Here is an 11342-nt window from a genome sequence, read left to right as displayed (position 1 = left end):
TACATCTAGTTTACCACTTAGCAGTTTACCGTATACTATTTCGACCATGAAACAATAATCATAAATTTGGCATTTTTAAAATACAAATAAAGTGATCTTAAATGGCTAAATTGATTTTTGTATTAGCCAATAACAAAATGCATATGATTCAAAAACCTTCCTCGCATTATCAATAAGGAGCTTTCTGCTGGGAGCTTTCGACAAGAGGGATCAGTAGTGCGTTTCCCTTAACGATATAAGTGTGTAAAGACTGACAGAATCTAATACAAATTCGACAGTTCAAAAAAAGTATTTACTTTCTTCATACTCCAGTAGAATTCCCATGTTAGTTGTTGCTGCTTTATATGTGCATGCTTGGGGTTTATTATGATCCAAGAATGCTGTGTCCTAATCCTTGATTCTGTGAAGCGAAAATAAGCAGTGCAAATCCTGTTCAAGGATTTAGTGAGAGCAGCAACCATACTTTCATAAGCAAAGATAAAGTACATCATGTGATGTTACAAGAATCCAAAACCTCTCGAGTAACAGTCTTTACAAAGTTCTGCACCTTTGTGCTTTAGTAAACAAATGGAATAATGGCAAGCCTATTTCTAGGGTAATTCTCGAATTTTCGAAGGTACCATCTATGTGTTTCTGCTGCTGCTAACACTAAATTTGCCACCTGCAAAAGGCATTTCAAAGAGTATCAAAATACAACGAGGAAAGCATACTACAGGGAGATTTTGCAATTGTTGTGTGATTTGCTTTTGGTGAGTGTGTAAACACAAGTGTCAGTAAATAGAATACTTACCACAAATATAAAAAGTAACCAGATTGTAAGGTCTGTTCCTCCACTTGCAACCAAAAGACCAGAGTACAATACCTACATTGTTGTTGTCAAAGCTATCATTAGAAACAAGAAAATAATAAGCCTTGATAAAGCTTAAGGAATCGATGGAAATAGGAAATCATGAGAGACACGGAAGGAGAAATTACAATCTCAGCCAGATAGTGAGGGGATGAGACAATTCTGAACCAATCACCATGAGGTATTATGTATTCATCTACTTGGTCTCTGCGTTCTCGGAGTGAGCCCTGATGAAATAATTCGTTATACAAACAGGAGAATTAAATCATAAAACAAATATAAGCTTGACAGAAAGTAATTATGCGACAATGTGAACTATGACTCATCTTTCCAAACTCTCCATAACGATAATGAACCGATGATGTTGAATCTAAATCATAAAAGAATTGAAAGTTTTAAGCAGTGAGACATACGAGAATAGCATGACAGCGTTGTTGATGAATCCAACCCCAGAAAAATATTGCTGCACCAATCCACTGGAGCCACCCAAGCTTCACAAGTGGAATCGTGAATTCCCACCAATCAAATTCCATGGATGGCATGTGGCTCTTGCCTTTAACAATGAACTCAGCCACTCCATTTAACACAAATTTATACACGTCTGGAGCGCAATTGCAGCAAAGTGACAGAGGCGCTGCTGTGTAGAAACTAGCTAAGAAAATAAAAGGAGTTAGCAGAACATCTTCCATAATTTACAGAGATACGAAAATTCAAGAAAGGAAGAAAAATATTATATGGTGGAGGTTTTTTTTTAATATATATATATATACATACCCTACCCAGAGAACTCTCCAAGTGATATTGCACAGAAAAATATAGGAGCTTTTTACAGTAGGGTATCTCCCTACTTATAGTGCGTGTCTCCAAACATCAACTCTAAATCAAAATCACATTAAAAATATATCCAAAAAATGTATGCAAAACATACAAAACTAATAAAGCTCTGACTGTTCAAAGCAGTGTCCTTTCACTAACGAATTCTTTAAAATAAAAATAAATAAATAATATATAAAAACCACTATCAGAAACCCACAAATTTCAAGAAACTTACAAGAGGCCAGTCAGATAGCCAACAATATGCATCTGAGCAGAACAACGGTAATTGAACACATATATTGTCTCATAAAGGCGTCTCAAGACTTGAACTTCCATCAACAAGAGCAGGAAAACAGATCGCCAAATACTATATTTATACTCCACCGAAGTTGAATGACTTTTAAGCCATGAAAAGATATGCGAACCCCCTGCTAATTGGTTGGCAATAGTGGTATAATGAAATGGCTTTAAAACCATTGGCACTGTTCTATATGCATATAGCCAAGTCGTGACGAGCAGAAATGTCGTCCACACCACGGCTACAACATAGAAATGGCCGAAGAACTTTTGAGGAAGTGTGAATTTCTTCATATCGAAAGAAAAAGAGAGAAAACTGGTGAGATTCATTTAACAACATGAAGAAGACAACAATAACATGAAATGTAAGATAGAACAATCAAATTTCATAGGAATAAGATTTTGATTTGCTACACTTTTGAAAATTTAGAAGAGGACGCATCTTAACTCGTTAAAGCAAGCTATCAACACATAAACTCTTAACACACAAATAAAATGCAACAATTATTCAGATTTTTACCATTAAAGAGCAGGTCAAAAGAACACAGTTCAACAAAGTTTCCCTTTCACCATCCACCTGACCTTCTCCCCCATTTTCTCACAACAAAATAAATAATATAAAACAAAAAAGTATACTGAAACTTAAACGGAGAAAAAATTGGTCAAGAACTTCTGAGGAGTGTGATTTTCTTCAACAAAAAAAAAAAAAGAGAAGAAGAAGAAAAGAAGATCAAAACTGATAAGTAACGAATTTCATTTATCAGGGCAAGCGATTAACATGTACCCTTCTCTGGCTACTTCTATGGGAAAATCGCTTCAGCAAATACTCAGTTTTCATTGTCAAGAACACATCAGATACACAACACTTCACCAAATTTCTCTCTTTTTTCTTCCCATTTTCTGACACCAACAAGAACATAATCCAAAAAGAAGGGACAAAACTAATGTTTTTATTTTCCTATCAAGTAAAATTATTATAGAACATTCATTATTCATTAGTGACTGACCTTTGATGAAGCTTGCATGATCTTTCCTCTCTTAGCGAACCCCAAAACAAGTCCATGGAACGAGGCCGTCCACGAAAAGGGCAACGAAGCGATGAGTATGGGTAAAATTCCAGCGACCCAAGCCGCTCTCAGCAAACCAACAAGATCCAATTCCATTTTCTAGCCAGAACCCAGATGAAAACACTGCTCAATGTTCCGGAAAAACCACAAGAATCTCAACAACAATCGCCATTGATGTGACGAAAGAAAGTTCGGTGCTTGCAAAGCCAGACCAATAAGAATTGCTTCGAGTTCCAAGCTTTTTATGGTGGAGTTCGATGGAAGAATCAAGGGGTGTGCGGAAGTGATACCAAGCGTGCAGTGTTGGAATGCGAGAAAGAAAAACGACCAACCTTTACGCCTTTTCGCTGCTTTGCTTGCCGGTTTCGGTTTCGGTTTCGCTTTCCTTTTGCTTCAAGACAAGACTCGTTCTGAAAGCTTACCTTTGAAAAACGACAGGAATTCTTCGCACTTTTCAAGGGCAAATATGTAAAATCAACTCTTAAAAATTCCCTGGTTTTTGACCGAGTTTTCTTTGTTAGTGTATGCTTGGTGTATAGGTTCTCTAGCAGTGCAAACTCGTAGTTTTGGTTTTCTCATAACAAATTTTAATTTTAAAAATCAAAACCAAAATCGCTAGTTTAAACCATAGTGTGAACTCATACCAACAACCCTTAGAGATCTTCACGGGTATGCCTCCTTTTTCTCAAGTATGTTCATATTATTTTCTTATCTTCTGCGATTTCATTTTCTTTTTCTACTTCCATGGGTTTCCCACTCTTGGTGTTTTTACTATATCTGTAAAGAGCACATCACCTTAATTTGAGATTTGTTTCTGCTTCGACATTGTTCTCATTTCCAGATTACAAATCCTTTGAATGGAGAAGAAGGTCGAGGACGCCGGCGGCGGCTAAGTTGGCCCAAAGAAACGACACCGGCGGGCGGCCAAGGAGAACACGTCACTTTGGAGCTGGCTGTTGCTGCGGTTTGGCATCGGCGGCTGGTTGTGGGTGTTGTTGCGTTTTGATGTTGGCGGTTGGTCGCTGGTGGGGGTTGCCGCGCATTGGCATCGGCGGCTAGAGTGGGAGGGGGGCTACAAGCTAGGGGTGCACAAGCGGGAGGGTGCGGGTTAGGTTTTTCAAGGGCGGGTTGTGATAGAGGTGTCAAATGGGCCGGGCCGTCCATGGACGGCCCGGCCCAGTCCGTAATAGTGTCAGATTCGGCAAGGCCCGGTTCGCTACTGTTACGGGTCGTGCCGGCACGATATGTGTAATGGGCTAGGGCTAGGCCTCAGCTTCTCAGCCCGCGGCCCAAGCACGTGGAAGCTCGCGGCACAGCCCTTGTTCGACCCGGCCTAAGTCCTGATTTGGCCCTTGTTCGGCCCGGCCCAAGCCCGTGAAACGGCCATTCATTTGGTCCAGGGGGCCTTTTACGGGCCTAACGTCTGGCATGTGACGGGCCTCCGGTTTGGCCCATCACGTGCTGCACGTTGGGCCTGCGAAGGGCCCAACGGCTAAACAGCCTAAAATCTGGAAATTCACCCTCAAAATTTCCTATAAATACCCTTTAATTTCACCATAAACCTCACACAACAATTCACTCTCAACTTCTCATCTCACTCTCATTCTATCTCTCAACTTGTCTCTTTGATTTTGATTCTAAGCTTTTTTCTCGCGTTCATTCCTTTTCTAGCTCTTTCATTTACAAAGTTCAATCAAGTTTTATCAATTTTCAAAAAATGGCCACACCAAACTTTCCTGATTTCATTGCTCTTCCTGAGCTTGGTGATGAGGCATTTTTTGAGGAAGAAATGATGCCTCCCAACCCCACCCCTACTGAACCAGAAAATGCTCTGGTGGATAATGCTTCAGTACACAACGAGGAAGCTGGAGAACGCAGCAGAAGAAAAAGACCGCGAACTTTTTTAGCATGGCAGTATTTCACCGAGGAGCCCTGACCAAATCCAAAAACAGGTGAGATGAAAATTCGTGTGATATGTAAAAATTGTAAAAAACACTTTTCTAATAAAAAGGGTGGGGGTACTAGTCATCTGGATAGACATTAGAAAGTATGTCTACCGTTGCACCAAGGTGGGAGTGTGGACTCCCGCCAACAAACACTGTCACTCACATCACAGGGGTTACAAAACTTTATATACGATGTACAACGTGCTCGTAAGGCACTAGCTAAATTTCTAACTAGTGCCGAATTGCCTCTTTATTTTGCAGATGATGCATCGTTCGAAGAATTCATCCAGACAACCTTTTCCCCATAATTTAAACTGGTAGGTAGAAACACAACTCGTTCTGATTGCATGAAAGTTTTTATGCAATGAGACAATCTATTGTTGATAATTTTAGGGCTTTTAATGCTAGTGTCTCTTGCACTTCTGATCTGTGGGAGGGGTGTAATAAAACTGGATATATATGTGTCACAGCGCACTACGTTGATGACGATTGGGTTTTACAAAAAAGAATAATTGGTTTTCGTTTATGTCCATATCCTCATAACGCAACATCTATTTTTAGTACAATAATAAAAATTTTTGGGTTTTATGGGATAGAAGATAAAGTTTTAACAATTACTTTTGATAATGCGTCAGCTAATACAGCTGCAATTAATCTGTTTAAACGTAGTTTGAAACCAGTATTTGGATGAGAAATTTTTCATCAACGGTGTGCATGTCACATAATTAATTTAGTAGTTTAGGCAGGAATTGAACATATCTCAGCTAATCTTACAAATATTAGAGAATCATTATCATTCATATCTAGTTCTGGAACTCAGCTCCAAGAATTCAAACAATATTGCAGGAACAGTCATATGCGCCCAAGAAATTTTTCAACTGACGTGAGACATAGGTAGAATTCAACATATTTAATGTTAAAGGCAGCACTCCCGTATTCACAACTTATCACGACATACGTAAACATTAAGAACGATCAAATTTTAATTTTCGATCCTGATTGGCAGATTGCTGAGTATTTTTTTAAATTTCTAGAAGTTTTTTACAATGCTATTGAATTACTTTCTGCAGTTTATTATCCTACTGCACATTTAGCTTTACATCAACTATTTAATATTTCAGAAACATTTTCTTATTATAGGGATACATAACTTTTTAGAAATATAGTTAAGTTAATGGAAAATAAATTTAAAAGTTATTGGTCAGGTTGTCCTATGTTATATGCATTGGTAACCATTTTAGATCCTAGGTGTGGAGTAGATGGAACTGAATCATTGATGACTGCTACCGTAGAGAATTTAGAAATAGATATGCAACTAAGTATTACTGACGCTAAGAAAATGTTAGAAAAGATTTTTAGTTTGTATGAAGCAAAATACAACACAGGTAAAAAAGAACAGGGAACTTCGTCGTCAACTACCAGTTCGGAGCCTAAAGGATCGTCATTGAGTTTCTTAAAGAAGAAAGAGAAAACGACAGGATCATCCTCAACACAAGCGTCTACGGAACTAGTCAAATATTTTGATACAAATTTTGTAATCGATGACGACAGACTAGACATCTTACAGTGGTGGAGGAGTAAGACCGATCATTTTCCAACACTGTCCATAATAGCTCGTAAGATTCTGACAACTCCAGTGTCAACGGTAGCATCGGAGCAAGCTTTTAGCGTAATCAATCGAATTCTTGACGAGAAGAGAAGCAGAATGCATCCAAATATCTTGGAGGGACTAATGTGCGTTAAAGACTGGGAAGATGCCAGAAGACGAAAACAACAATACACAGATAATTCGATGCAAGAATATTTTTCTAACTTAGAAATAACAGAATCTTCTGGAAGCACTTAGGTTTGTAATTTATTATTCCTAGCTACTGCACTCTTTTTTCCTTCACTAAGGTTTTGTCCCGATCTCCCCACGGGTTTTACTTAGCAAGGTTTTTAACGAGACAGTCATTTATGTGTACTCCTATTACGTCAATTCAATAAAATCACATCTTTTGGGACATATAATATATTTTTTTAAATTAAAATTAAAAAAATACAAGGGTCGGGGCCGACCCGTGAAGGGCCTGGGCCCAGGCCCTTATGGACCAGGGCCTGGACTGGGCCTGAGTTTTTCTTCTCAGGCCCGGCCTAGGCACAGCCCTGCACTGTGCAGGGCCGTGCCTAGCACGGCCCAGGCCCATCCAGGCCCTTAATGGGCCTGGTGTCAAGCGTGACGTGTCAGCCCGGCACGGTACGTTTAACACCTCTAGGTTGTGAGTAGGTGAAACTGCTAACAGTCGTGGAAGGGCGGGAGGTTTGCGCACAAGTGCGGACGAGTTGTGGCGGTTTGGGCCTAAACAAGCCCAATGGGCTTTTTTTTTTAAAAAAAATATCATAAAAAGGTGCAAAAAAAAGAAGAATTAAAAACACCTTTTGGGTTTTTTTTTTTAAAAAAAGTTAATATTTTTTCTTATCTTTTTAAAGTGGCTAATATGAATAAAGAGTTATACAATCCTTTCATATTTCGTAATTCTTATTAAAAAAAAAAAGAAACATCAATTCATCAAGCAATACATTAGATTACACACGGTATAGTTGTTGACACTCAATCTCATAGATGATTTTTATCCTTACATATTTTTATAGTATGTTAATCCAATTTTTCTAGTATTTTTTTACGTAAGCAACTAATATTTAATAAGAGTAAAGGGTTAACTTTTTTTCTTTTTTTGTACTTATTAATCATTAAAACTTCAATAACTAGTGTTGGGGTCTGGTAGATCCGAAAGGTATGGCGTGGCGAGGGCGTGCACGTGTAAGTATTTGACTCATTGGTGGCGATTTCGACATGGCTAAAGTACTTAACGAGCCTTCGAAGTAGACAATGATGGTAAGACTTCTGACGGTGGTGTGGTTCGCTTAGGCCCAAATTAAGTTGAAGAACACGTGTTCTAGGGTCCTCTTTCTTGCCAAAATCATGAAAATACTCCTGCAAAAAAATGTTAAAAAATCTAAAAAATAATAATAAAGAACTTCGCGAATGAATAATGGTGGGAGGAGTGATTACATAGTTGATGGATGAGTGACTCAAGAGGTGAATAAGGCTTTTTGATGGAGAATGGCTCCAAAAGTAGTTTGCGAGCTGCTTTGGAGGCTTTGAGTATGTAACTTTACTGGTTGATGGAGAAAAGAGTGATACAGAGGAGTCTGATGCAAGTTGTTCTGAGAGCATGGAGCCCGTTTAAAGCACTCCCTTTGACGGTAGACAAGAGTGACTCCAAGGTTAGAGGCTTGAATACTCTCGGGAAAGTATGAAAATAACTCTCAGAACACTCTTAGGTGGTATTGAAATAGGATTGAAAAGTGCTCTTGAGGAGTTTCTAAGGAGATCAATACTTAGAAACTATGAGGTTCCTCAAGAACTTGAAGAAGACTCCAAGTCTTTGTAGCAAAAAAATTGAAGAAAGCACTCAAAAAGAGAGTTTCAGCACTCTGATGTGTTTTCTGATGTGCAGGTGTGTTGGTGTTGAAATGAAGAAGATGAAAGGGTATTTATAGGAGTAAATAGGAGTGCTTGACAACTACTCTGACGGATGTCTGAACACTCATTTCCATTTGGAGGAAGGCTATCACGGGCGTTTCTTAGTTTGACAAAGGGATGGTATGGAAATAGAATGGAAGAAACGGCGGTGGGCTGTCAGAGCATTCCCATTCGGAGGAGAGGTATCAGATAGCTTTCTGATTTTGACAAAGAAACTCATTGAAAATGGGATAAAAATTTTCTGAAAATTGACTCCGGCGGCGTTTTGATGAAGTAAGTCACAAGCAATTTCGTTCGGAGCAAAATCCTAGCTACCTTATCGGATGAGACAAAATGATATCTTAAAAGTGGAAATACTTCGAGGCCAAGTTTCGGATTTTGGGCTGACATGAAGTGACTTCAAACGTGAAATCTCCAAAAGTGTTTGACTCAATGATAAGTGAGTTTTAACTCACTCATTTAATATCCTGAAATTGGATAATTTGCAATATCTTGAAAGTTTTTAGGTTGTTTTAATATGTTTGTGAGTGATTCAGGTAAACAAAGAAAAATTGGATCACTTGGAAGAAAAAGGAGATGAAAATCAAGAAAACATCAAGAAGAACCCGATGCAAAGGCACGCCCGCGCGCCCACCGCGCGCGAGTTCCAGGCGCACGCCCGCGCACGAGTTCCAGGTGCGCGCCCGCGCGCGCCCACTCGTGTTAGGCGCCGTTCCTTGACTTCTTTCTCGGATATAGAGAATTGGGCTGGACCGAAAGAAAAAAAGAGGGGGAGTTAGGGTTTGGAGGAGACACAGAGTTTTTGGGCAGCAGACAGAGGAAAAGAAAAACGCTAGTTTTTAGAGAATCAAGGGAGGAAACTCTTGGAGGAGGAAACTGCACTACACTGAGTTTTATTTTTCTTCCTCCCCCCTTCTCTTGTTCTCAAACCTAGTATTTTCTTTATTTTTGTGGATTTATCATGTATTTTCATATTTGTTTAATCTTGAATATATTTGAGTTTACATTGATGGGTTGCTAGATTTTTATGCTAGGGGACTTGATGTAACCTTGCTACGATTATGCTATGAATATTTGATGCTATTTGATGTTTTTCATGCCCAAACATTTGTGCTCTTCTTTGCTTAATGCTTTAATAAATTGAAAGATTGATTAGAAGATTTAGATATGTGGATTTAGGCTTGAGAGAGTCACTTGCACATGTTGGGATTTGTTGAACACAGCCTAGTGAATATTGGAATCGAGAGATGAATATGAGCTAGGTAATCACAAATGAATTAGAGCTTAATGAATGCACAATTAACTTAATTAATAAGGATATTAATTAGGTGGTTTTGCATATATTTGACTCGGCACTCGAGAGAGGGAGTTGGATTATTTTAGGAAATTCATTATTAATGCTTGGCTTAAGGGAAATCAATAGCATTAAAAAGTATTAGAATAATTAGACAAGGTGAAATCAAGGACCCTAGTTACCTTATCATTAGAGCCCCCTTCGATCCTAAAAGTTTCTTCCATTGTTTAATTTGCCCATCTAATTAGTTTAGCATTTTATTTTTGTTTTGATTGATCTCATTCTCATGATTGGACTTGTCTAGACAAAACTGAATTATTCTAGTTGCGATACTTAGCCATATTTTAGGAACACAATCCTCGTGGGACACGACACTCACTCACAACTTTATTACTTGTCGACCTCGTGCACTTGCGAGAAGAAAATAGGTGTTATTTTCACACCGACCAAGTTTTTAGCGCCGTTGCCGGGGATTGGTTGTTGTTAAAACTTGGCTAATATTGTGACGAAGTAGCCTACTTTAATTTTGACGTTTTTATTTTTATTTTATTTTTCTGTTTTTAAATTCTTTTAAATTTTTGTTTGCTTGGGGATTGGTGTTTTAGATTGTTGCTAATATTGTGATGCTTTATTTTTGTGAGGTACTTAGAGATGTCACATCGACTAGTCCTATTAAGATTTGCTCAACGAGACTTGGAGCCGTTTTATAATGCTTGGGATAGATATAAGGAATTGCTCATTGGCCTCCCCAAGCATGGTCTCTCAAAAGAGTGTCAACTACAAAACTTCCAGTGTCAACTACATAACTTCCTTGATGGGTTAAACGCCGCAACACGAACTTGGGTGGAAAGAGGAAATGGTACCACCTCTCTTTACCAATTATCAGCAGATGATGTGTATTGGTTTTTGGAAGACATGGCAGATTATGACAATTGGTGTTGGAATAATTCTCCAAACAACCGAGGTTGGGAAGAGAATTCTAACTTTTTGGAGCCATGGTATGACACTCAACCTCAGCAAGTGGAGTCTTCTCTAGACCTTGAAGAGATTCTTGCCCAATTTGTAGAGGAGACAAGGCTTAGTAGAGAGAAGTTTGAGAGGATGGAGACCCTTCATAGCCTACAGGACGAGCTTGCCCGACTTCAAGCGGAGTTTTTAAGAATGAATGAGTCTTCAAATGATCCAATTGAAGCAATGACAAGGACGGTGGCAATAAGGGACTCACAAGTCACCAACATGTATGAAAGCCATCGTGAGGAGCCGAGTACAAGTAGGAGGAACTTGGATTTGTTTGATGATGATGATTCAATTGAGGGAGAGACTCAATAAGTGTTCATCGATGATTAGGAATCACAAGATGAAGTTCAAGAGTCTATACCTTTTGAGATCCAAGTTGTTATGCCACCACAAATCAAAGAAGAACACATCTATGAAGATCCAATGTGGCCGTCACCTTGTCCACCATCTCTAGCACTGTAAATTCCAGCCTACCAAGCTTATGAGTCTGAGCCAAGTCAAATTGAGCGAATGAGCCAATTAATTTCATATC

At 38.8% G+C, this 11342-nt stretch overlaps 1 protein-coding gene across 1 annotated transcript; it reads right to left on the bottom strand.

Moving 5' to 3' along the window:
• Positions 1–162: 162 nt before the first annotated feature.
• Positions 163–3465, bottom strand: LOC21395479 (polyprenol reductase 2). Its single transcript, XM_010097380.2, has 6 exons — positions 2968–3465; positions 1899–2248; positions 1261–1495; positions 976–1074; positions 791–862; positions 163–661 (listed from the first exon to the last, which is right to left on the bottom strand). Exons 1-6 carry the CDS (start codon positions 3121–3123, stop codon positions 557–559), a joined length of 1017 nt encoding a protein of 338 aa, XP_010095682.1. The 5' UTR covers positions 3124–3465; the 3' UTR covers positions 163–556.
• Positions 3466–11342: the final 7877 nt, after the last annotated feature.

This window comes from Morus notabilis, unplaced genomic scaffold, assembly GCF_000414095.1.
Source record: "Morus notabilis unplaced genomic scaffold, ASM41409v2 Scaffold83, whole genome shotgun sequence".
Lineage (NCBI taxonomy): Eukaryota > Viridiplantae > Streptophyta > Magnoliopsida > Rosales > Moraceae > Morus > Morus notabilis.
This window is presented reverse-complemented; position numbering and strand designations above follow the sequence as displayed.